The sequence below is a fragment of the Xiphophorus couchianus genome, chromosome 20 (genome assembly GCF_001444195.1).
Source record: "Xiphophorus couchianus chromosome 20, X_couchianus-1.0, whole genome shotgun sequence".
Taxonomy (NCBI): Eukaryota; Metazoa; Chordata; class Actinopteri; order Cyprinodontiformes; family Poeciliidae; genus Xiphophorus; species Xiphophorus couchianus.
In genome coordinates, this window is record NC_040247.1 from 24,746,456 (window position 1) to 24,773,970 (window position 27,515).

At 41.6% G+C, this 27,515-nt stretch overlaps 1 protein-coding gene across 2 annotated transcripts in view; it reads right to left on the minus strand.

Annotated features, from left to right (window-relative positions):
* Positions 1–27,515, minus strand: part of LOC114135878 (cadherin-4-like) — a 314,131-nt gene that overhangs the window by 191,171 nt on the left and 95,445 nt on the right. For both annotated transcript variants that reach the window (XM_028003532.1, XM_028003533.1), the window contains exon 3: positions 974–997. In XM_028003532.1, coding sequence (XP_027859333.1) covers positions 974–997 — 24 coding nt within the window. The remainder of the gene's footprint in view (positions 1–973; positions 998–27,515) is intronic.

The following is a 27,515-nucleotide window of genomic DNA, read 5'->3' on the forward strand; positions in this document are numbered from 1 at the left end:
TGAGAATTATTGCGTTATTGCATTTCTTATGCCATTACCGATATTTATTACATGAAAATGGCCTCAAAACAACAATATTATTGATTACCGCAGTAACTTCTGTGGCAATTTATGAGTCCAGCAAAATCAGTCGTTGTGACAGGCCCCGTCGAATCAGCGTGACTCGGCGGCGGTCACCTCAAGCCGCCACCAGTCGAGGAGAGTTCAGCCAGATTCCCCGCTTTTGTCTGGACAATCTGGACAATGAGCCGCTGACGCATACAAAAGGTGCATCGACAGAAAACAAAGCACTGGGAGAGAACGAGCGCCCGGTCCGGATAGCTGGACGATGCACAATCACGCCGGCAAATTGTAGAGAGAAACAAAAGGCAGAACAGCAGATGGACTTTCACATTCATTGGACAAAGAGTTTCAGGAAGCCAGCAGTGACTGCACCACAGAGACCGCCGTAGTAGGATGGGAGGGGGAGAGATCCATCTACCCTTTATTTAGTCTAAACCGAGATGGGGTCCATTAAAGTTGCAAAGACTCAAAGGAAAAAACAAAAAAAGAAAAGAAAACGATGCCCCCTCTCGGCTTGTTATTGAGTACTATTGGAGTCAAAAGGGGGTAAATTGACTAAGTAGGTCGAAGCGAAGAGCATGCAGAGAAAATATGCTGAACTGAAATTCTGATTGGCCACATGGGTGTGTGGATGCTGCTTTCATAATTGCCTTCGCTTGATGCTTCTCCCCTCACTTTCAACATTTGCTGTGACATTCACTGTGATTGAGAGGGGAGGGGGTGACAGCTTCCCGGTGATGCAAATGGTGTTTGTGGCTCGGTTACACCCCCTCCATCCCCGGTCCCAACCAAGACTAAGCATCTGAGAGCGGTTCCCTTCACATCAGTGCAAGCAGCAACTACGCCGGCGCGGGTGGAGTACACGCACAGATGGCTTTGAATCACATGAGCGAGAGGCGGCGCTACTTACCACGCTTGCTGGACAGGGTGGTATCTGTCACAAAGAAAGAGGGTGGGGAGGAGGGTTGGGGGAGGAGACAAAAGAGAGAGAGAGACAGTGATGATTAGAACATAATAGGTTTCAGGGAAAGTGGCACTGCAATATTAAAGACACAGGTAAACAAGGGAAGCCAGCAGATCAATTCCTGAAGATTAATGGAAAGTCAGAAACAGTAGCAGGACGGGGATGTAAACGCAACATAAAGTAAAGCCTCTACTGAGGAAACTTTGCTGTTACATCCATGCAGTCGCCTACATTTATGAAGGCAACATCATTTAAAAACAGGATTCAAGTCTGGTTTGTTTTTTCTTCTTTCTTTTTGCCTTATTTTTTTGAATCATCGCCTCCGGCAGCAAAATTCATCTTTATCTTCAAGCACCTGACGTGATGTCTGTGTTGTCTCTTATGTTTTGTCAATAAAAAAATTTAAAAAAAAAACTTCAGAGAGTCGTGCGCTACCGTCTGCGCACACAACTGCAAAAGGTTACAGTTTCTTGCAGTACCGCTTGCAACCCTGGTGAACTTTTTCCACGTTTGGCTGTTTGGCAGCCGCAAACTTTTAAAGATATGTTATCTGAATGCTATCCGACAAACACAAAGCGGTGCAGAGTCTTTCACGGGAAGGAAAATGAAACATGGTTTTCAAAGTTTTTTTGACACAAAAATATAGCGTGTATTTGTGTTGACATGTTTTTGTACTAATGAGCGTTTCCCTTGTTTTAGAAGGAGCTCTTGTCAGATGAAAGCGAAAAGGAACTTTTTCAATTACGTGAAACAGTGTTTGGCTGTAGAAGACTAAAAGATCACCACCTTGTTTTGGACTACCTTTGCGGTCGGTCTATCCTGTCCAGCCTTTTTTCCTGCTTTCTATTCTTGAAAAGAAATTAGAAAGGACAAAATATATATATATATATTTAAAATATATATTCTCATGCTTTTATTTCATGAGAGTCGACCAGAACACAACTAAATACAGGCTGTAAAACATGCCTTTAAAACAACATGGTCGGTAATAGGCAGAGTGACATCACTATGGAAACCCAATGGATATCTGACTTTCCAAAACTGAAATCTTCATAAAAATTTCGATTAGTAGATAAAAACGATTTATCGGCCAGTTCTAGCAGAAACATTATGTGGCATGATCACTGCAACTGCAACTGCAACTGCGTTTATGCAAGAACTATTTAATATTGCAGCAAAAACTCAGTAGTGTTACATAAGATCATGTTATAGTTGGCTGGTTCTCTCACCTCAGCATGCTAAAAGCCTGGAGTGGCTCCAGCTGTAAGCAGCGCGACCTGTTTTCAGGTTAATTCAGCAAATACCTCTGTAACTACTAAAAATATTCAATGATCAGGCAAGCGGTCAAAAAAAAAAAAAAAAGACATCACTGCACAGGTAGCAGTCTCAGTCCTTATGCATCAGCTTCATCCCTTTTGTACAGAGTCAATTCAAAAGGGAGACATAAGCAGAACAGCGCTTGATGTTTCACAAAATGTGCTTAATTTTCCAGTTAAAAAAAAAAAGAATTTTTCAGATACTCGAACGTATGTGGCAAGATTGGAAAATGTGCAATAGCTGCTTAAAGTCACTATAGAAATTGTGATAGATTTAAGTTTTTGACCTCTAAAGACAAAAATTAAAGTTCTTCTGTAGGAAATGCGTAACCTTTTCAAGGCGCAGCGATGGTTGACTCAACATCACCAAGAAAATAGGTGCGTGAGGCTTACGGTGAATTTTGGTAGCTGAACAGGAGAATCAGAATGTGTTCACCACATAAAATATTGTATGAGAAAGTTTTACAGACAAAGTATAAAGAGCTGTTTAATGCCCCCTTCCTTAAGAAGACGCCCCTTTTAATTAGAAAGTTTGAAACAATGTAAAACTTGAAAGGACACTATTGAATATAAAGTATATAAAGCAAATTAGAGGAAGTTTTGTTGGAAATGTCTGCTAAATTATTCACAGTTTTAATCCAGGCATGCTCCCACAATCTGAATATTAACTAATATCTCTGCAACATTCTTTTGTAGTTTTTAAAAAAATTATTCTTTTCGCAAAGCATATCAGAGCTAGCTATGATATGCAGGGAGGCCAGAGTTTTATACGTTTTCATCTCAGCAGTTTACTATACCAACAACTCAAGAACCGCTTTTTGCTTACTCCATGCAAAGTTTTTGACATCTTTAGAGACAAACAAAAAAAAGGAGAGAAAACCGTAGCACTTTTTAAACAATCATTTTGCTTTCAGACACTCGGCCGTCTATTCCCCTTTCCCGTGTTTAAAGACACCCCAGTCCATCCCAACAGAACTTAGCTTCGCACATGTTCAATTATTCATCTCCCTCTGTCAAGAATTCAGCCGTCCTGGCACTTGCCAGCATCCCCAACACATTGGCAGGCAGGCTCATATTTGGCATATGGTGCAGAGCGGGGCTGCTCATCCCTCCCTCCTTCCCTTGGCCTCCTAGTACGTACAAGGAGCGGAAGCCAGCGAGCGTGTGTACAGCCATCAGTACACTTAAAAACTCCGCTCACCCCCTCGCTGAGTCGCTGGGCATCTGCCCACAACCCCTTCGCAACAGGTTTCAAGGTATTCAGCAGATTCAAAAACACAGATGAACAGCTAAAGGCTGCAGCTCTGAAGAAAATACAGAACATTTCAGACTGGAAAGAGGTAAGCTGGGCTGGATCTGTACAAAAATCCACATCTCTATTCTTGTGCTGAATGATGCTACATGTGTGTCTCGGCACCTTGTTTGTAAATCTGGGATTATATTTATAACGATAAGGCAAGGCAAGTGTATTTCAGCAACGAGGCAAGTCAACGTGCTTTACATTATGAAACTATAAAACAACCTAAAAATATTGCATTTCAGTGGTATGATAAAAGATGGCCTACATACTAAAAGTAATGATGTTTCAGTAAATAGTAGGAATATAACAATCAAAGAAAACTCTAAACAAATGGGGGTTTTAGCCTCCAGTTAAAGGAACTCAGAGTTTCATCAGTTTTTTATATGTTGGTTCCAGATTAGAGGAGTGTAAAAACCAAAATGCTGCTTCTCCGTGTTTGGATCCGACTCTGGGGAAGCAGAGCAGACTTTAACCAGAAGATTCAATGATTTATAAACGAACAAAAGTATTTTAAAGCATGTTCTCTAAGCCAGAGGGAGCCAATGTAAGAACTTTAGAACAGGAGCGATGTGTCCTAATTTCCTAGAATTAGTGAGAACACAAGCAGCAGCGTTTTGGATCAGCAGAGTTACCGAAAATCAGAAAAGGCAAAGGTTGCAAGGTGTTATTCTCAAAACAATATCTTGGAAACACCTGCATTGGAACCTCAACACTTGAGTTCATAGTTTGAGATTTCATTTGATTGATTTTCAGCTCTTTCAGCTCCAACTGGCGACTGACTAACCAGAATCTCAAACAACCTTCTATGGTGTACAGAGAACTCAAAATTAGCTGCCTTCAGTATGGGGAAGCAGGTTCGTGAAGGTGCTGAAAAGGAAACCATTTTCTAAAACATCTTGATGTGGAGACTGTCTTTCAGGAAGCAGGAGGCTCCCAGAAAACAGGACAGCTGAACATGTTTACAGTAAAGTTCTATTCTTTCGAGCGTTCAACTTTTGTCTATCACCAAACATACAACTTTTGTTTTTTGGAAGCTTCAGACAAGAGTCTGCATTCAACAGAAAGTACACCAAGAAACTGAAGTTTTAGAACTAAGTAAGTACATTTTATTTATTCAACACCTTCCACAGATAATTTTTAAAATATGCGATTTCTTTTTTCACATGAAATTCAGATGGTTTGAAAAACTCTGAAATTTTTGAAGCAGCAGTGGAGCTTAATGTCATTTGAATAAAAGGGATGAGATAATATAAAACTGAAGTGACCAAAATTTAAGCTTCTACTTGTAAGGTAAGCTCTGATTTAATCTAAAAGCTGCAGAGCTTCGTTAGCTAATGGTGTGAGCGATGTACTCAAAGGCCACAGAATGGTCCCGCAAGACTAAAATCATCAGCCTCCACGGCCACTGGGATGTCACTGGACTCTTAAAGCAAAGCGGTTTTTGTCAAATGCATTTCACAAAAACCAGTTTGGCTGAAAAACTTTTATCATGTTCTTATGATTTAGTTTTGTGTGACTGACTGGCGATCCGTCCAGGGTGAACCCCGCCTCTCGCCCGAAACATTCGCTGGAGACAGACACCAGCATCCCTCCCGACCCCACTAGGGACAAGGGTACACAGAAAATGTATGGTTGGATGATTTAGTTATGAAAAAGAATCAAAAATCAAAATCAGCGTAAGCCAAAATACTGACCAGTTGTTGTTAAGCTTGAGTGATGGACTTGTTTAAAGAAAGGTCTGTTTTTGTGGTAGAGCTTTATAATACATGCTGCTATGATGATACTGTAGAACATTGGAATTATGATATAAGGTATAATAAAGCTGTAATTTCCTAATTTTCATTCCCTCCCCCCCATCATAAGAACATCTCCACCACTCTTTTCAGTTTAGTCATCTTGGGGCTTGACGCAGTAAAAATCCATCCAGCTGGCCAAACATATTGCATTATTAGCATTTACGGTGCTAATGCACATCAATTGAAATGCACCAGCCTAGCATATTGCACCATTTGTTTAGAATATTGCATATATCAATGTCGCCATGACGACTGCAACACAAAACATTGTGCAGCTGTTGCTTTCTTCTCAGAATGTTGCGTTTGTGGTGAGTTGTAGCAACGTGTAGTTTTGCCATCATCTCATGTAGTAATCAAACGGTCGCCCTGAAGGCAGAAATGAGAGAATAAAGTTTTTATCATATCCAGCTAAATTAATACACAGAACATTTCGGCATGGTGTATTTATTGTGTCCCAAGCGATTGGATTCTTGCCCTAAGCACACCAAGACCGTGGATCAATAACCTGCCAGACAAAACTTTAGCATTACAGAAGCAAGGCAAATTTGTGGCCAGTCAGATTGAAAATTAAACTTAATTATGTTGCATTTGCCCTCCAGTAAATTCACTTAAATTCCTAAGCAATGTACTGCGTCCTTGTCCAGATCAGATTCATCCAGTTTCCTCTCAAATTAGCCTCACAAATTCAATGTACTTTTTTTAAAAAAGGAAACCATTGCAGTGAAAGGCATTAGTCAAAGCAAGCAATGACGCAGACGCCCACATTTTACAACCTTATCCAAATGGTCACAATTAGTCACACTGTTTATTAGGGATTTGTAGAAAAAAAAAGTTCTTAAAAGGAAAGAAACTCTAATTATTTTTTTGCATTTTGCACCCTTTTGGAAATATGCCCCCCAAAAAGCCAATCTTTTCTACATGTAGCAGCTGGTAGGTACACTGGTTCAAAGGTTAACAGCGAATCAGCCATTTACACGCCACCAACCCGATGAGTTTAGCTGTTTATACGTGTTGAAGACATCTTGTTGGAATCCAAGCTGAGAATCAAAATATGTAAGAAAAGTGATTTAAGACACTTCACATATGCGTGGTTGTTGTTGCTATGCTGGCTGCTCTGAGTATTTCAGAAACTGTTGATCTCGTAGGACTTTCCGATGCAGCCATGCACTCTAGAGCTACAATTGTGTAGATGACAAAGCCTTGTTAAAGACAGAAATGGGCAGCCTGATTTGAGATGATGAAAGGGGCATCAGTAGCTCAAATCTCTCATTATAGGCAAGGAATGTGAAATATCTCTGAAGGCACATCGTAACACATCTCAACCTTAAAGCAGATGGACCAGAGCAGCAGAAAAACATGCCAGTTGCCCTCCATTCAGCTAGGAACAGGAACCTGAGGCTGCAATTCACACAAACTCACCAAAATTAGATGATAACGGATTGGAAAATGGTGCTTGGTGAAATTAGTCTCAATTTCACCTGCAATATTGAAAATATGGAGTACGTTTTGTGAAAGCATGGCTCTATCCTGCCTAATATCAGCGGCCTGGCATCTTGAAACACTTTGGGCCCCTTAGAACCAAATGAGAACTGTTTACAGCTTCACTGACCGTGTCCTTTCCTTTATTATCATGGTGTATTTCACAAAATTCAAGGTTCACTGTACCCAAACTGGCCTCCACAGTTACAAGATCTCAATCCAGTAGGGCGTCTTCGTGAATCTGGTGGAAAAGGAGAAATGAACAGCAACTGCATTTTGCTATAATATCAATATATAATGGCTTCCCATGTCTTCTTGAATCTATGTCAAAAATAATTAGGGCAGTTCAGAAAGCAAAAGGCAGCCCAACCCAGTACTAGCAAGGAGTGGAGACCCGTATAAGTAAATGGACTACCAGATAAAGGTTGCTTCTTCGGTTAATAAATATTAGAAATGACAACTTGTTGTAGATTCTCAATTGTCAAAGACATGACAGTTCAAAGTACTTACATAGGGAGGGACTGAACTTCTCTTGTTTTTTGAGAAATGTACCCTCTCTAAATCTGAAAGGATTATATATTAGAGATGTCACACCAAAAAGGCCAGTGAAGGTCACTAAAGGGGTCGTTAAGATCACACAGTCAACCTATGGTCCATTGGATTCAATGATTGGATCTTTGTCACTTAGTGACCTGAAAACATAGTTACACGTGTTTGAAAGAAGTCAAAAATGCTTATGACAGACTAACTACTCACCAAAGCACTCGCATGCGCGCTAGCTGCCACCTGCAACGTGAACGAGCGTGGATTGATGTGAGAACGTCTCTTTGCGTGCAGCTGTGTCCTTATGCTAAATCTTCTAGTTGCCCCCGTGATGACTAATAACCGGAGAGCAATTTCGGCTAATAAATAATACATTTAAGAGTCTAATCAAATTGAGCAAATGAGTATGTCTAGAAAACTATTTATCAAAGAACAGACGTGTATTTACAAATACAACACTGGCACAAACAATCAATTATTCATAAAGTGAATACTGGGTAAGTGGGCTTCTTCCCGGGTGAAATGCTACCATAATTGGAGTGGGACTACTGGAGTGAGGGCTTGTGTGTGTGTGTGTGTGCACGTGTTGGCGTGCGTGTGTAGGTGTATGTGTGTGTTGTCTTCGCCAACACTTCTCCCCATGCACCCAAGTTCCCCCAAACACGACAAGAGCAGGCAGCGACGGCTCATTACTGCCTAATGAGTTGTCTGATTAGTGCTGAATATAAAAGCCTTATTGTCAAGCATTGTATGTTTAGTCTGATTAATTATTATACTGAAGTGACTGAATGGAAGGCGCGGCGACGCACGGCATCGGCGTGTTGCAGCGGAGGAGCTCTTGCGGAAGGAGTAATTGCGTGCATTCATGGTAGCCCCCATTTGAAGACATTGCATTGGAGACTAACTGGTATGTGTAATTGTGCTGCAGTCGGTGCTTGGACAAGGCAAAGTCAACCTTTCGGGCTCCTACCTGCGGACGCTGATGCCCGCTAACAACCAACAGCTTCTCACCAGACAGGTGGGCAGAGAGGGCTCATCTTTGCCGGGGCTCGTTTGCAATTCTTCCTCAGCGTTTGGACCAAGAAATAATGAGGAAGGCAGCGCTAGCAAACCGACGTTGGATTTCGCGGAAGGTCTGCGCCTCAGAGGTTTGAAAGAGGACAGCATCATGAAGAATTAGTAAGACGTCAGACAAGTTAAGAACAAAATCATGGAGACGTTTATTGTAGGGCTATTTGTAGGTTGGAAAACAGTACCAGAGTTTTGAGTCTCTCATAGAGGACTGATTAATCCATCAACTATAAATGAAAAGAGCATGGCATGAATATGGTACAGATGAGACCAGCAGCCTTTTGTTTTTAATTTTTCAGGACTGGTGGAGTACGTGTTAAAGCTGCTGTTGATAACTACAGAATGTTTTTTTTTAACATATTTGTAAAAACTGTCCTTATGTCATGTCAGTATAACATACACCACTGCTGGTCAGAAACAACCAATCAGAGCCACGCAGAGGGTCTTTGCGCCGTCAATAAAGCTCATGTACGTGCTGCCTAACATTACCAGTTTGCCACAGCAGAGCTAGTGGCTGAGAAACAACTTACCATCCATTACAGGAAAACTGTATATCCACTATGACCCTGCTTACTAGCGGGCTCCGCTGTGTGGAAGGAGCTGTAGCCCAGCAGAGAGCTTTGGAGAGAGCATCTGGACACGCTACACGTACAACGGTAAGCTGTTCCTCAGCCATTAGAAAAGCTGCACCAAAATGGCAATGTTGAGCAATGCGTACATGAGCATGATTCACATTGCAAAGACCTTCGCTCCTGGCCCTGACAGATTGCGTTGCATTTCTGCAGATGGCAGTAGAACCACAAGTAGAATAGATTGGACCTTGACTTTTCTTCTTTTTTTAAATGTCCTGTCCCATGTTATGACATCCAGACAAAGACACACTTAGTAGATGTGGTGTAAAAAAAAAACATATTTTTGAAGTTACTTACTGCAATTTAAAGCAACAATGTTTTCAAGCACTTACTGCACATAGCACTGAATTTAATTAAGTATCAGGCTGGGACTCGGTATTGGGAAATGTCTATTAATAAACAGATATCAGGGGAATTTCTATTGTCTCAAACGTTAGGAAGAAATACCTATAACTAAAATTCCTGTGACAGTGCTGCGGTTGATAGCGCTGCATGGGGTTTCCCTCTATGCGTGTGTGTGTGTGTGTTCTCTCTGGGTACTCTGGTTTCCTCCCACAGTTCAACATGACAGAGAGATTAATTGGCTTCTCTAAATTCTCCTTAGATACGAGTGTCTGCATGCATTGTCATTTGTCCTGGTTGTCTCTGCATTGCCCTGTAGTGGCCAGCTTTTCAAAGACTCCTGGAGATAGGCACCAGCACTCCATGTGAGGATGGGCTGGTATAGACAATGGATGGAAGGATGGAGGAAATTCTAGCAAGAAACCAAAATTAATTGCAAAATTACTGTGTAATTTAGACCATGTGTTATATTCCCGAAAGTTATAGAAGTTCAAACAGCTAATGAGCCAGCAGTATGATTCAAGTGGGCAGGTTCATAGGACTAACAATATCATGATCTGCTTCCAACAATTACGGTATTTTATGAACTACATGCTGAAATACTGGGGCACAGACAACAATACACAAGCTCATATCAAACAGTCGGCTCTAAATTTCCGTTTAACCGAACTAATAGTTGAACAATGAGTGGAGAGTTAAGCGCTTTAGGAAAACCCACGCCGACACCGTCCGGAAAATAAAAACTCCTCAACTTCCCCATGGGCTTCAGCTTAGATTCAAACCGACCCGTTGTGAGACAACAAAAGCCACCAGCGGACGCTGCTGCCAAACACAATTAATTACAGAAAAAAAAATTTTCACCGCCGCAACTGAGAATATGACAAAGACCTCGAGTCAAGAAGTGGAAGTTTATTGTTTGGAGCTGTTTGTAGGTGTGGAGCAGCGGCTACACAAACACATCTGCTCTGAAATAAGTCATGACTCCCCTTTGGCCACATGTTGAGAGCGTATTCCAGAGCAACATATTAAGAGATTGTTTGTGGACCTCTGGTGTTTGTGATTTAAAGAGGAAAATGCTTTCAGAGCTTTGTCGACCGCATTCATTCCTCCCTCGCGATGTTTGGCGTGGCGGCAATGTGTGAGCATATTCGGCTGCGGGAGGCGGGCTGATTTATGACGGGTACCGGTTGCGCGGGGAGACGAAGAACTTTTTTTCCCCCTCTCTCGACTGCCGTGATGTCGACGGGTCCTACCGTGGAAGCACCGCTTCTCAGCTCTTACCACTCAGCCTCAGCTTAGAACGTAAAGTAAACAGTGTTTTGCTTTAGCAGTCGAAATGGACACGCTGCACAAACACAAAATCTGACCAAGTATTTTTGGTTGAGTTTCTAGTACAAATATCTTAGTAGACAAATAATACAACTAGTTTTCAGCGAGAAATATGAGCTTGTTTTAAGTCAGTAATTCCTTAATATTGATGAAAAAGTACTAGTTCCATTGGCATTTTACTTCATGGGAAAAATGTATTGTTAGAAGTGAATATAATTTGCCAATGAACAAGCACTTTTTGTTTTGATCAATATTAATAAATTATTGACTTAAAACAAGCTCATAATTATTGCTGAAATGTTACTCATAAGTTAGTTTAGTTTTATTCCAGGTGCACTAAGATATTTGCAATAGAAACTTGACCAAAATTACTTGGTAATATTTTGTGTTTTTGCAGTGGATTAAAAAAAAAAAAAAAAAAAAAGAAAAAGAGTAAAAAAATAAAAACTTGCATGAAATAGAACGTCTCTCCTTAAGCATGTCTTTTTAGCGCCACTGGCTGAGTGAATGCAGAGGAGACTGCAAAAAGGTTATTGATGGGGGATAAAATGGGTTGTATCAGTTCTTTTTTTCATCCTCCCATTCCTGACGCATGAACAAAGCTGAACTAGTATCCTCAGACAGGCGCCTGGATCACTTGGCTCGTCTGTGTACATTTTAAATCAAAGATAATGGGGCTCTTTAAGGCGACTTCTGCTTCATGCCCACCAAACTGTCGATACACTGCAGGCCTGATCACCGAGGGCCTCTGTTCTTCAGAGTAAAGGATTGTAGATGTGCTCTGTGTTGAAAGCAGCAGCCACTCTGGGGACATATTGATGAAGACTTGAGCACAGAACTTTGTGATTTATGGTGCTTCGACTTACTGCCGCAGTTACAGACGAGCGCAAAGTCTGGACGAGATTTCAGCACAAAGAAAATATTCACACATCACGGACAGCCGGCGGGTCTATAAATCAACTTCAAAAGTCATACCTTGAGATTGGGGTTATTCTTTACCCCCTCTAACCCCACATCCCTCCTTTCACTCCAACTGTCAATATTCACTATGAGTCTCTGCTGGAGGTGAGTAATGCGGGAGAGGGGGTAAAAACATTTACAGTGCTGAAGGTCAACTATCTGCAGCACGCTGAATCCGAATGCAGAAATGTGGCTTTTTCTTGACCTGTGTTGCTAGTGGAGAGTAGAAGAAAAAAAAGAACAAAACAAAAGTATATATATATTTCTGTTGTATCTTTTATTCATTGGGGGCGGGAATCATCAGACTAGACTGGAAGCTTGAATGTTGACGTACAAAGCCTTGCAAAAAAATATTTATTTCTCTAGAACCTTTTCACACATTTTATGGGTTTTTTTTTCATTTAACATTAAAGAATTGCATATTTGTAAATGGAAAGGAAAATGATACTCGATTCTTTTTCTTTCTTTTTTTTTACAAATAATCTGCACAGTAAAAGACCAAAATGTTTGGACTATTCTTTTTTCATGTAATAAACTCAGCTCAGTCAGGTTTATCGTAGATATCTATTGGGTTTAGGTCTGAACTTTGACCCTTCTAACAATACGTAGATATAACTATTCTACTGATGTTTGTTCTCTGTTGTTTTGTTGCCTCAGTGTCTTCGTTATCTTTGCATGAAGGAATTCACCATTGACTTATAAGTGTATTTGACATTGTCAAGAGTCAAAAACAAAAACACAACATTCCTTTGCTTGCAGGTGTACATGCTATAGTTTTACTTGTAGTAGCAATTAATTTATCTTGCCATCCAAAAGCATGAAAAATGTTGATAAGTGTCAGAGATTAGCTCCAACCTGAGCCCAACCGCCATCTTGAAACACACCGCACAACGTGAGCCAGTCTTCCCCCAGTCGACCAAACGACCCTGTTCACTTTTAACCAGGCATTTCCCAAAGCTACCTTTAAATCCGTGTTTTCCTGAGTCAAGAGAGGCTGCCGTTCTCTTGACAAACTGAAGTACACAATGTGGTTTCTATAGTGCACATGTAGCAGAAGAATTACACCATTCCTTTTGATACCACATCAACAGCTACATGAGAAGAAACTTCAAAGTTTTTTGTTTTTTTATATATATTATTATTATTTTACTCCCTGAATGTTGTCCGGTAAGAGCTTAAGGGAATGGTATTATTTATTTTCCAGACACAGTGCCATTGTATAGGACAATCAAGTAACTCTGTTAGCTTCAGTGAGCATAAAAACGCTGCATATACGAAACTTAACTTAAAAGAGATTTGCCCTCTCAAATTGCCACCTTGAAATTGGCGTCTGTCTCCTTAAGAAGCTCCTGCTCTTTCTGACACTCCGCCTTCAGCACAACAGCTCAACAATTCTCGTTTATGCCATTTGCAACCGTTCTTAGGAGCAATGGACTGAAAAGTAGTTTGTATGAAAAGTTCAGCAGGTTAGGCGTTCCACCAGGACTTTGCTAATTGCTGCTGCCACTAGTCTGGAGGAGATGAGTTGGGGAGGTGTAACATGATATAAAGCTTAAAAAAAAGTTGATTTTACATAACACCTCCCCCTTTCAATAAAAATGTGGAGTAGATGGTTTGGGGTAGTCATCATAATGCTAGTAGAGAGAAAGAAACTGGACACACTGAACATGTCATACGGCCTTTTTACTCTTTGGCGAGAGTTCTGAGAAGAACAAAATTCAGGCCAGGTTCTAGAAAAGAGCCACTGCCATCAATAACAGAACTGCCAGTTTTCTTGTTTTTTTTTTTAAAGTTTCATCACTTTGCTCAGCTTCGCTTTATAGGTTTGATGTGTGGGGTCCGTGTTCATGCAAACGATTCCGATTATTTGACAACCAGCGTCAGAACTAATTAGACTTGACAGCTGTTGCTTTTTAATTCTTTTAAAGATCTGGATCAGGGTGCAGTAAGAGCCCCTGTCAATCTGAAACCTCTGAACACTTCCACTGTGCCGAGCGTCGACGTTCCTAAACCCTGAATACCAAGCAGATCTGTGAAACTGCCGTTACATTCTCTCATTTAACAAAGAGCCGCTTTCCCTGAAGGATTGTGTATTTAATGGGGTGACTCAACCTTAATGTTAATGCCGTTTAGGTAGCAGCTGATTAATTGCTGCAGCGCTGCGTGTGGTTTCACTTAACTATGTAAACATCTCATGTGTTAGGACATTTGACATTTGTGGGTAAACACTGGCATGCTTTCTCTTTTTATTTCCTCCTTCCACTCCTCCCCCAAAAACTATAAACATTTGTTCAGAAACTAGAACTAGTGTGTGATTTTACTGGGAATGCGGATTTCCAACATGAAAGATGCAAACACAGGAAGAGAAAAGATGTGTTTTTTTTTCCCTCCAGTGGCATTGGAGTCAGTGGGGATGCATTGCGTACCCCCACTCCCCGCTGTGACGAACTGGTGCCGACACAGCCAGATGTTTAGTTAAAATGTATATCTCCAGCGTGGGATGGAGGGAGGAGCTGACACACGCTTCGGGGGCTTTAAGCTGCCAACTGCTTCCCCGCAGCCACAGTGCGTCCCCGTGTGAACCGCACACGTCTGCCTGGATCTCGTGCGATTTGCATTCTGTTGAGCGTTTGTGCTAATACGTGCACGCGTGCATGTTTGCGTGTGCGTGGAAGTGATCATCTGGCAATTTAAAAAAATACGTTTAGGAATAGTCAGCGACATATGCGAAAGCACGCCGCTGTGCATGTGAGGAGTACTACATTAAACATATGTCTGAACCGAGGTCTCCCGTCGCAGTTTACTCTTTGCGCTCCGCCAGAACAGACTGCTCAGGCTTGCACAAAAACAGGCACTGCTCTCTCTCTCTCTCTCTCTAACTCACACACACACACAGATGCACATACTGCTGATTCAATGCTTTCATGCATAGTGTGATGCTGCTGCTGCTGGGCGGACAGAAACATCTGCAAACCTCCATTGCCATGCAAAGGTTTTACCTCGCAAACTTTTCCCTGTGGTCTAATTACACATTGATGTGCTTTACTGGGAAATCATTTGATAGATCATGCAGTTCATAAATGTGAAACAGAGTAAAAATTGTACATGGTTTTCCAAAATTCTTAAATCAGTAACAACTGACAAATCGTTTGTGTTCGGCCTCCCCAAGTGTTTTAGTGGTATGTCTGCAACAATATGCACATGGAGAGATTCTATGTTTATCTACTATTGTTTGTTAAAAGGAGCTTAAACTCAGTTAAATTGAATGGAGAATGCCTGTGAACATGATTTTTAAAAAAATATTCACTGATTCTTAGGTGGATTTGGGCCAGGACGTCAACCATTTCAACATCTGACCTAAAACAATCAAGGATTCATTAGTATTTAGCTCCGTTCAGCCTCAATGTCCGTGTGGAGGAATAATTCCCACATGATGATCCAACCAGCATCATGTGTCTTTATTTGGCCAGTGTGTTTTCTTTCCCATGTCATTTTGAATGCAGGTAAGGAAAAATCTCCCATTGTGAATTCATCTTAATAGAGCACTTTCTTCTGCATTTGCTCTCTTACCTTTACGGCTCGTGGCAAACTGAAAGCAAAACATCTTCTGTCTTTCTTTCTACAGTGGCTTTCCCCTGGCCACATTTATCAAATGTACAGCTAACAGTTGTCCTTGCTATATGTTCTTCCACCTCAGCTATTGCTCCATGCATCTCTTTAAGAGCAAAGTTTACCTAGTTAGGCCTGTGAGACGTTCAAAGATTAGAATGTCATTTTGTACCCTCACTTCCAACTCTTTACATCAGGCTATAATGGTATTCCCTCATCACAAACACACCTGTAGTGTTGCTTTGATTCTTTCATGTATGTTTGAGAAATACCTTAATCTCCCACGGCAGCCATTCAGCTGTGAAAAGCGCCTGGTTGGACCTAGCGAAGCCTTCAAGGACAAAGCTCCTCCTTGGAGCTGAAGTTTCCAAGCTTTCTGCTCATAGAGCAGGCCTCCACGCATCTCCCCCACTCAGCTCCTTCAGACTAGCCAGCAGCTATTAGCAAACACGTGATGGAACTGCACATCTCCTGAGCTCATTATACGAGCTAGTACTCTGAGCAACGCTGCTAAAAATATTGCTGTGGGGTTAATAGAGGAGAGCTGTTGTGATGATTTTCTGAAAAGTTGGAGTTTTTAAAGAGACGGAGTCCAAATTTCAAGGTGTTAAATTTCTCTTAAATCATTAGATGTATACAGCATTTGTACTACAACTGAAGGTAACATGGTTATTTGTGTTATAAAATTATATGAGGCTGGAAAACAAGTAGCACCGCCCCTTTAAGGTGGCTGAACACCAAGATTTTTAGCCTCGAATTTGAATACATTTTCAAAATCTCACATCTGTTTTCTTCAACTTTACAAGTACGTGCTGCTTTGTGTTGGTCTATTGCTGCTCGTGGTTGTTAACATGGCATTATAGTACAGTAAGAGGTGGGGCTGATGGAGAAAACAGCAGCATTATGTGAAGGACATCACAAAATGAAGCCTGTCATCTACAAGAGCAACCCTATCATCATTTTCATCGTCGTCATCCTGTTGGTTCGCTGGAACCGCTGGTGCTGACTTTAATGGCATCAATCATGGTTTAAAATAGCCTGCACTTGAGGACGAAGAGGCCTCCAGGTGAGGAGCAACGTGCTAAGACAACACGCTTTCTCTTCCCCCGCCTCTCGCCCCGTTTCGGCCAACTACCACTAACCCTAATCTCTTTCCCCAAGTAGTCTGAGTTAAATGAATGTCTGTCATTAAGGCCGGTGGAGGATGAAAGAGGGCTGGAGAAGATCAAGAGGCAGGTAGGTAGGTTATGGAGGAGGATGCTTAGTTACGCCCCGCAGATTCAGAGTCTGGGAGGGAGACGATGAGGGTGAGAGGCAGAGTGATAACGCCCAGGAGCAGCTTCTCACCTGTTGTGTTCTCTGGAGTCACACGTCGTGCAGGAGAGAGGGTGGTGAGGGGGGAAATTGAGAAAAGGAGAACAAGCAAAAAATAGATTCCAAGCTGTTATGATTAAAGACGAGGCGCACCTAGATCTCTGCAGCAGCCAAACAGTCTCTTTTCATTTGCTCCGTGTCAGCTCATCACCTCCCCTCCCCCTCCTAACTCATCTCCCTGCAACCCCATTTAATCATTAAGGCAGCAAAGAGCACCGCTGTCTGCTCACCGAGTAACAGAAGCCACCCTTCATATCCCCCAGGCTTCTAATGACAAGCAACAGCTAAAGGGTACTGTGAAATATCTCGCATCCACCTAGGACTCGTCCCGGCAGTCACATCTGTTCCGCATGCAGCTGTAAGGAAGTGGCTTAAGGCTCCTATCAATCCCGTCTGATGATCCCCAAATGGGAATACTTCACTGCAAGTCTTAGCTAACCTGCCCTGCTATTTTAACAATCTCCCCTGGGTCTGTTAGAGCTCCATTATGTGTCTGCTGGAAGGAGACATTATGAAGTGCATGTCGAAACATAGAAAGCGTTTCGTCCAAGTTCCTGCAGTGTGGCATCGCTGCAGCCAGCTCGGCTCCGATGGTCGGGTTAAAACGTGGGGGAAACGTGGGCTCATTGCTAAACCACGAAGCGAAACAATGAGAAGCAAGGACGGGTGAGGTTTCAGCTGGACTTGAAAACCGGTTTGTGTCTGGCAAGTGTCTTTGATCTCAACATGCGAGGACAAAGTGCGTGAGCTGGTTACTGGATGGGGGTCTGTAAGTGGACATGACATTTCAGTAGCTGCTTGGAGAAGTTCAAAGTCTTTATACTGGACTGAAATGTCTTTTCTTTCTCCTCCTCGAGCTTTGATTTACAACCTGCTGTTGCCCAACAAAGAATGCAAAGCCCTGAGACTGACCCTAAGAGCCTATTTGCTTCCTGGAGACATCAAAATACCACGATGGACCCTTGGGCGTTCGCTGTAACCCCACTGCCTAACTGGTCCGCCGAGACAACTTTCTGACAGATTCAGACTACGGGATATGACAGGTGGAGGGACAGAAATGAGAGAGACGCAATGTTTTAAAGCAGGAATGCTTGGAATTTGGCAACATCATCCGACAAACAACACTGATGCCCCAAAACTGTCACAGTTCCCCAAGTCTTGGTTTTAACATTTCTGTGGATGAATCTCAAGAAACAAAGCAAGATATTAACTATTTTAGATCACATGCTTTGAGACGATTGCTTTTATCATTCCAATTCTTAGCAGGTAAGCATTAGCATGAAGGTGACTAATCCTTTACGGGTATCATAACTTCAACACTACTGCCAGGGCTATACTTTGCGAGGTATTAACCATTCCATAAAGAGAGCAATCAGGAGGTTAGGCATTGATGCATTTTCCGTAAAAGTTCATCTTGAAATTGTCCAGTGAAAGTCAAAGCTTTGGAGAGCAAGCCATGTTCCTCCACATCAAAGTTGCTTGACTATGTCCAAATAAATGCTATTTTGGGCACTGGTGCACATTTATGTTAAAACTGGAAAAGGCCCAATTGTGCATAGTTCCCATGGAAAAAAATATCAGATTTGTCTTTGTGTGCTTCTTTCACTGGAACTTAGGAACACAAGCCTTCCACCATCAAGCTGTACACTTCACACAATTCAGTCAGGCAAGCAGATTTTCCAAGGACTCGCCAAACTCAAGTAATTCAAATTCGGATTATCAAACAGGAGAAGATAATTGATCAATTCAGAGAATGTGTGTTTATCGTCCAGCGGCTCTGCGTGAATTAATCCAACGTTCTGCTATATTGTAGAGTTTCAAAAGCAAAACCATCCTATGAGGCTCTCCACGCACTGATGCTGAGCTAACCTGAAAGTCTCTGTAGCCATTGACTTTGCCATTTGTTGGCAACTCTGCCACACTGTGCGCCTCATTATGTGCCGTTTCCTGCTCTGTGGTTTTATGTGGCCTACAGCTTCATGGCTGAGTTGCTGTTGTTCCTAATTGCTTCCACTTCAGGATACCAATAAGTGTTGACTGGCAGTGAGGAAGTGTCTGCATAGGTGAATTGACTGGGCTCTCAACAGAGACCAGTTCTTTGTTTCTGAGAGCCGTCTGCATGCGTGAGCGCTTCACGTTATACTACTCTAGCCATGGAAATCATAGGAGAACCTGCTTGTATGGGTTTAGAGGGGTGTTTATGTTGCAGTCTTTCAGTAACTTTGCTCAGGGTAACCAGAAATTACTGAGACAATGGAGCGAGAATGCTTGTCTGGTGGGAAATTTCATTACATTTAGCTAAAAAGTGCAGACTTTGCACATTTGACTGTGTAAGTAGACCAAACATTTATGATAAAATCATAAAAGCAACATCATTGCTCAAATAATTTAAGTCTTTCAAATATGAGTTAAAGAGTGTTGATCAAACTACTGGCTGGGGATTATTTTGGTTGTTTATCTGTCACGTCAAAGTTTTTTCTATTGTTTTCTAGTACTTCTTCGTCTTTTTTTAACTGGTTTTAAACATACAACTATTTTTCTCAATGATTTTGCCAAAATATTGTATTTTTATTAGTTGTTTTTTTTTTTTTTTTTTGCAACTGATCAAATCCCAAAACCCATTCCAAACAGCAAAACTTGTTTACTACATGGATCTATCCGCTTGTATGTTTCAAGTGGCCTCAGATTGAGCTGTGTTTATTTATTTTTTTATTTTTTGGTGAAACGATCCCTGGCCATAGTTCAACAGCGACTGTCAGCAAGAAGCAAATGTGAGAGCGCGGGTCACATACGAGGTGATGAGTTTTGTTCTGGAAACTGAGATGCTGAGAAGGTCAAATAGAGCACTTAGACAGGCGGCGCGAATGCACTAAGTGGACAGAGAACACATTTTCCTCCGGTGAGAGACTGAGGCAACACATTGAACCATTTGCCTTTTAGCACTTTCTGTCACTTGCCAGTATGTTTCAATTGTGTCTGGCCGCCCGCTTCACACTGCGTGCCTTTGTTGCACCTTTACGAATTTCTGCAGTTATGGAGGTGTTTTACAGCGTGGTTTAAAGGATGAAGCCCAAGATAGAGCTAAAATACAGTTTGGAATGATGGCAAATTCACACCAAAGCTGACAGAGTTTGGCTATATTTACATGGAAATTTTAAAAGTTAAAGGGAAAATTAAGAATAATGTAAGCCCTATTTTTTTTTACCCCTCTCCGTTTCAGAGTGGACAGACTCCATCAGAGTAAAACCATCAACCCACATGCGCTCATTTATGTGCCTCTGAACAGAGCGGAGATAGAAAGAACGGCAAGAGAGAACAAGACCTCACTCTCAGGAGGCATAACTGCTTTTGATAGGCTCATTTTTTCTGAAGTAGCTGCTGGGCTTTTAAAAAAAAGTCAATATGTCTAGCAACAAACTTGTTAAATTGGCAGCATCTGCGTGAACACAGGAGTGTTCAACGCTGAAAGTGTGAAGCTGGACAGGTGCTAAAAAAAAGACAAGAAAAAAAAAATAAAGAGGAAAACAACAATTATAAATCTCAGAATCAAGTCAGTTTCTTCCTTCTGTTCTCCATTTGCTCCCTGTGACTCACTTGTGTTCCTTATGTGCAGTGTTTGCACTTTTATGACATGACAATTGACTTGAACAACAAATACAATAAAAACACTTTGCAATTATGCCCACTAAAACCCACGGGGAGCAGATGTTTCCGCTTTTCTTTTTTTTTCTGGTGTCATGCTGTCGTTTGTCTACATAACCTCGGCAAGATTAGTGTTTCAATAAAACCATCCTCTGTAAAGGAAACGCAACTGAGCCCTATTATGGGCGGCAGGATTGCAGTAAAATTCCATCATCCCCCCCCAATTCAGTCTCTTATAGCACCAATAAACCGCAATTTGATCTGTTCCGGTATAACAGCAAAAACCAGACGTGACATTTTGCCATAAGGAGAAGCACAGCTGTGATTATGCGCCTGAACTGCATTGAGACAGCTGAATACAGATATATCATGGTTTTGATAGACCTTTTATTTTATGCATTGTACATATAATCAATTTTAGAGGGTTCACTGAAAACAGAAGAAGGATTTTTGCCCACACTGGGACTCCATGGCATCTTATGACACTATGATATCTGTATAAAGTCTGTTATGTGGTGATATATACTTCTACCATCAACGTTTAACTTTGTCTGGTGAAGTGACTATGAGCTATTATTTTGAGTCCTCTATGTTTGAGTGCTTCACAGAGGTCAAAAGAAGGTGAAGTCTGCCTTACAAAGCACCATCTAGTGGCTGTTTTAGCTTAAGCTATCACTATGAGCTTCTGTTTCAAAAGTTTGTTCTAACATCCTGTATCCCTGGTTAAGACTCGCAAGAAAGAAAGAAAGAAAGAAAGAAAGAAAGGAAGAAAGAAAGAAAGGAAGAAAGAACATAGGAAAGAAAGAGAGAAAGAACATAGGATAGAAAGAAAGAAAATAAGTAGTTTTGACTTGCACTGTTGTTGACAGCTCTTGTGGCTAATCGACGACGCTCGGCTGCGAAACATTCAAATAGCAACCAATAATTTGTTATTGGTTGCTATTTGTGGCAGTATTGTGAATGAAAAATATTTATAGAAAAATATAAAAAACATAAATAAGAAACAAGTAATTTATTAGCACTGGAGAATAGCACAGCTGGCTAACTGCTAGTAGCTAATAAGGCTTACGCTAGCATCGGATTTGAATCCCTCTGTTGGCACAAACAGGGCTAGCTTTGCATTTTAAGAACGTCTGAACAGAATGTAATCATCTGCTGTTCAAATTCTAACATACTTTTGACTGCTAAAGCCATAACTAAATTATTCAACGCTGAACAGATCAGTGCAGTGGTTTGAGATCTAAAGCCCTAAAGAAAAAACCTGTAAATTGAGTGGTTTTATACTTTCTTTTGCATCAGCACCATCTCATAAGTATAAGCATAAAGTTTGACTGTTATATATCAACAATCAAACTTTAAATAGAGTATCCCACACCAAATATTGACAACGTAGAATGATGGATATAAATGTACACCCCTACTCTGTAGTAAGGAATTGATCTAGAATGAACATTTGTCCTTTTTTTTCTTCGGGCATGAATTTTAAACTGAGCAGACGCAAACAAAGTAGAAAAAAAAAAGAAAAACAACTGCAAAATGTGTTTTTCTTCCTTCCAAGTTTGAGTCAAGCCAACTTTAATCATCACTTTCTGTGTTTTGAGCTGAAGCCGGCCCCGCCGTTCAGCCGGGGTCATTGATGTTCTGCAGATTGCGTGCTGGCTGAACACGCGCTGGCATTTTGTGCGACGTTCCAGGACAAACCAAGCCAGGCAAACAAGCGTCTAATAACAGGGGGGAGGTTGCTTTTCAGCTGCGTCTGCCTCCTTTAATTTTCATCAGTTTTGACAAGCCCATTAAACGAATCTGGGGACCCAAAATAAATATGTTTGTGCTGAGCTGACGCGACAGGCAGTGATCACACCTCGCAATATCGGAGGGGAAGGAACTAATTTTAATTAAAAACGTGGCCGCCGCGGATGACATGCTGGGCATCGCAAGCAGGACTTTTGCCTTCGGGCGCTGAAACTTCACGCGAGCCCGGCACAGCTGAGTGCCATCCCCGACAAAAAGCAGAAACGGTGCAAATGATCAAGACCGCACGCAAAAACAACTATGGTAGATGTCATAAAAATATGTTTCTTTACCATAAACACATTGCCTCCTGGCTGGGAAGCAAGTACTAGTATGTTTTTTTTTTTTTTACTATGTTTGAAAGAATCAAACCAATGTTGTATCTTCTTGTTGCAGTTTGCTCATTTCTAAAGCTCGCAGCATGTTAGCTCAAGCTAGTGCCACGAGAGCCAGTGGTCAGACTGAAAAGAAAAAAAGGAAAACAGAGTGAGCAGGCCTGGGAATCCTCAGTGGACCGTGCAGGACAATCGAGCTTCAGCAGAGACACTGTCAGCACTCAGGTCCACTGACAGCCAACACCTATTCTTTTCTAAGGATGACATCTTTAGCGGCGGACATTGTCACTCACTGGAAAAACACAGAAAGAGACCACCGCGCTGTCAGCAGTGTTAGCGAAAGAAAAAAAAAAAAGTCAGTTTCCATGACAACAGCTCTCTTCCAACTCTCCAGTCATTTCTGTCACAGAAGATGACATAAGTTGACTATCATTACTTTTTTTTTTTTTTACTGCTTTTCTTCTTCCTGGGTTTGCTTTGACTCATTTACTTCCTACTGAGCTGTCTAGTGTGATTACGGCTCCACATATCTCCTCTTCAGGTCCTCTTTTCTCTACTCACACACTTTTATTGCCTTTGACACCCGTATATGGCTCAGACTTGGACGTCTGGGTCAGAAGCACAACTGATGAGACTTAAATGCGTTTGCCTTAGAAGTTAAATGCCTCTTTTTAAGAATGCCTTCTGGCGTTTTGTTTAATGCCAGAATAAAAACGGTGGGATTGGAGGGGGTAGAATGGGGAGGGGGTGTAATTTTAGGATAAAGTTAAACTGAATTTGGTAAATAAGAAAACGGATTTCACAAGGCCCTTGTGGGTTTCTTATTTTACTGCCGAAACTACTGTAATAAATTGACCAATACATTTGACGTGTATTGATTTTGATGACGGCACTTTTCAAAATGGGACGTTTCTCACGTCACTGATTTCTTAGTTGTCAACTGTTTATGTTTTTATGATGAAAATTACTTTGAACTCTCCTGTTGCTGAAATGTGCTACACAAATAAACTTGATCGATTGATTAGACCACAGAGTAAAGGATTAGATGGATGCATTCCCTTCGATGGTAGTCTTCATGTGTTTAATCTGCCAAACTCACAGCCTATAATCCGGGTTTGCCTCAACAGTCTTAGTGTGTTTCCACTTTTAGAGTAACATACAGAGAAACAGAGACAGTACTGGCTGTTGCAGGCTCCTGTCCAATAACGCCTAGTGACCTGTTAGGCAGCTGCAACCCAGATAGCTGCAGTTTAGGGGAGAAGAAACGCATTTCGGTACATTCTGCCCACACACAATTAACTGGAACCATACAGAACTGTCCTATGGTGTAAAAAACCCAATTTAAAAGAACATAGATTTATAATAACATAGTATTAAGACAAGCATCTCAAATATTTCTTTAATTGAAAACTGCCAACCAGCTGCTAGCTTGCTAACAGGAGTTTAAAAACAGTCTTAACCTAAAGTGAGTTTGCACACACCGACTGACTGTACTGATTAAGAACAGAAATATGTACCAAAAAAAATTTGGTTTTTTGGGGTTTTTTCTGTAAGTATATCAAAAACAAAGGAGCTTTAATTTGGGTCACTCTGGTACTTTCTCGGACATCCAACTAAAAGATTTTAAACCATGTTTTGCCATTACATTTGAACAGTTTAACACTGTACGTGCTGCTGCTGTAATACTGATTGTTTTAGAAACTTCCAGTAACATAATGGCAGGTTCAGTAAAGAGGTTTGTTTCGACGTCTAATCAGACGCAGTATTTTTCAAGTACCTGGTTTGGAGTTTTATGTAATTATTCTTTTTTTTGTCTGTTTCGACAATAACAAACATACGGACTTGTCTGGCTTTGCAGGGTCATGTCAGGACACGTGTTGTAGCGTATGCTACTCTGCCTACGATCAAAAGCTTAACTTGTGGCCTAAGTAGCTGCATCCACCCGAACTGGACAGAATTATTTCTGCAATCAGTTGATTATTGTTTCATATATGTCTGCTGTTTTCAAAAAGCCCCCAGATTAAAAAATAAATAAAATAAATCTAACCCCACATTTATCTGTCTACAACGACAACGACCAGCAGACAGTTTAAAAGGATTAACAGCACTGCTGAGAACAGATGAGGCATGATATGGGTTTAAGAAATAACGAGTAATGTCGCCGCCACCCTTTTATGAGCAGGAATAATTCACTAATGTGTGACAATCCTCTGCCTAAAGCAGAAAATTACAACTTAAAAAGAGTCAAACACTCAAGCAATGGCCATCATAAACAAAAGCTATGGTCATGGAGGAAAAGTCCTGATTGGGGCCTTCCTTCTATTTAATATTTAAAATATTTACACATGTTTTCCTCTATATACCAGGACTTAAATGCAAAGTAAACAACAATAACTTTGTCACGTTTCTTTTTTCAAAAAGAGAAGGCAGGGAAACACGATTAAATTCGAAAGATGATGATTAAATATGATGATTAAAGCCTCAGCTTCCAGCTTGGAAGCTGAGGCCTTTGAGCAGATTTTGCAGAAGAAGGCTCTGGATCCTTGTGAGCCTTATGAAACTTCTTTTTTTTCATTGTTCTCTTTTTGCTAGGACTGCCTCCATTTCACTAAAGATATGAGGATAAAATCTATCATCTGATAAGTAAAAGATGTGAAAGACGTCAAAGAAATAAGAAGGCAAGGTTGAGGTGAAACGGGGTCTTGGGTAAATATTCAGTTATTCCCCCCCCATCTTTATTTGCCCTGCCTTGAGTAAATGTCAGGCTATGCTGGGAACTGGCAGTAACAGCTCATTATAAAGAGTTCGAAACTGAAATATATCTCACCTCTTCCTTGCCAAGATGCAGCAGAAGAAAATATATTAATATTTGTACTGTGTCATAAGGCTATGGTTTGAGTATAAAAAAAAAAAAGCTTTAATGGTCCACCAGCAAAACAGAGGCTGATGCCCCGTACCAAACGTGCAATTACAGTCACTTTGTGTCTTGTACGATAAAATGAATCATTACCACTGCAGCATGAAAGAACATAATCTGGCCCGCTCCCAGCCATTCCCCAAAGGGCCCTGATTTGTGATCGCATCTGAAGATAGACTGCGCATTCAATCAACAATGCAGCTTTCAGCTTTCAGGCCACCCTGCTGAAACGCTTGAGGGATACACGAGATCAATAAAGATAAATTAATTACTACGCTGCCAAAAGGGAATTCTGCACGGCCAGAGTTACTACAGAAACACAAAACCGCACAGACATCGTAGAGACAAAAAAAAATAAAACAAAATAAAAAATACAGGGGTGGAGGGAGGGGTGTGATATCCGCGCCATGACAAACAGGGTCCCAGAGAGGTCTGTGAGTTGCCTGTGGCAAGTCATGATCATTTTGCTGCACCAATGACATTAAAAAATAGCCACCGGTTTGATGCAGAGGAGCAGCTGCTTCCATGGGAGACATTCTGCAGTCTGGAAACTGCAGCCACTCAAGCAAAAAAAAAAAAAAAAGAGGAGGGGAAAAAAAATGATGTTAGTGTGCCAGGATACCTAATTATGGACTATTTTGTGCCGATCCGTCACAGCACATCCCAAATTTGACAGAACTTGGTGGTGTTGTGGTAAACGACAAGGAGCCTCCAAGGGGTATGAATACTTTTCCGAGCCGCTGTGCAGCAACCGGCCCCAGTACGTTTGAGCTGGTTTCTCTCAGTGAACTTGCGCCGCAGCCTCGGCCCCGGCTGCGAGCGAGTCTCTCATCTACAAAGCCCGTCTACGGAGAGCGGGCAGCAGCGCACTGGCTGCCTCGCCTGCCTGCAGGCTGCATTTGCTACAACACTAATATCACAGAGGCATCCAATGAATTCCTAAAGAGCACAATCAAGAGAGAAACAACCCCTGCCGCTGCCATGCCACTTGCCTCCCCCCTCCTGCTACTTACACAAGCAATATTCCAAGTTGTTGTTTTGCTTCCATCAAATTTTCCATTAAAAGTGACATTTCATCTAAATCAGGCCCTTGGGGTGCGAACCCAGACAAAAACCAAAGAAGGTAAGGGATGGGGTAATTCTCGCAGTTACTAAAGTTTCTGCACAAACACGCACACACACACACACACACACACACGCCAACACACCCCGGCCTGTGTGTTCACCTCCTTCAGCCCGCGTGGCACTGTATACAGAGGGAAGGCTATTATTTGCAGACATTGGCGCAACATCAAAGCAATTACATGTGTCTCTGCATTCAGCGCAGTTATTAGAGCAAACAGCATACCACATCAGTTATCTAAGATGTGTAAACTCGCCTTCTGGAAAACCTAACCGGGTGTTGGCTTCACACCATCGAAGAGATAATTTACGGGTGGAGTTTGAGTAACCTGTCATGGTAAAAATAAAATAAAATAAAAATGAAGAAGAAAACAGACTTCCTTGGGTGACACATGACATGCGAAATAGGCTTCAGTCTCCACTCGCAGCATATGAATCATCGTTTGCGACAGACTGAGAGGAACGCGTGAAAAAAAAAAGAGGAAACGAGCGGACCAGATTTTCTTCGTTCAGGTGGAGTCTGGGAGATTTTTCTCCCCTCAGGGTTCCATTTGCACAGATCGCCGGGACTTATGAAGATCTTTTAACAGTCGAGAACGCACCGATCTCCTGCCGAGACGTCTCGGCGGTTTTTCACGAGAAACAAACACTGAAGAGATAATGCCAACATTGTACGGAAAGACTCGCTCTTCGGTAAAAATGGCGACAGGCAGTCCTACCTAGAAAGAGCGACACCTGTGTTTAGGTGCCAGCTCCTCAGGGACGGCAGCATCCAACGCTGGGTTTGAAATCATTAAGAGAGGATGAGGAAGAACTGGTATATTCTGACAATTGTTCTATTCATGTTTACTTGTTCCTAAATTAATAAATCAAATCATTAATCAGTAGTCTGCCGCGCAAAGCGCTATCTAGGAAGTACTTCTTGGGTTT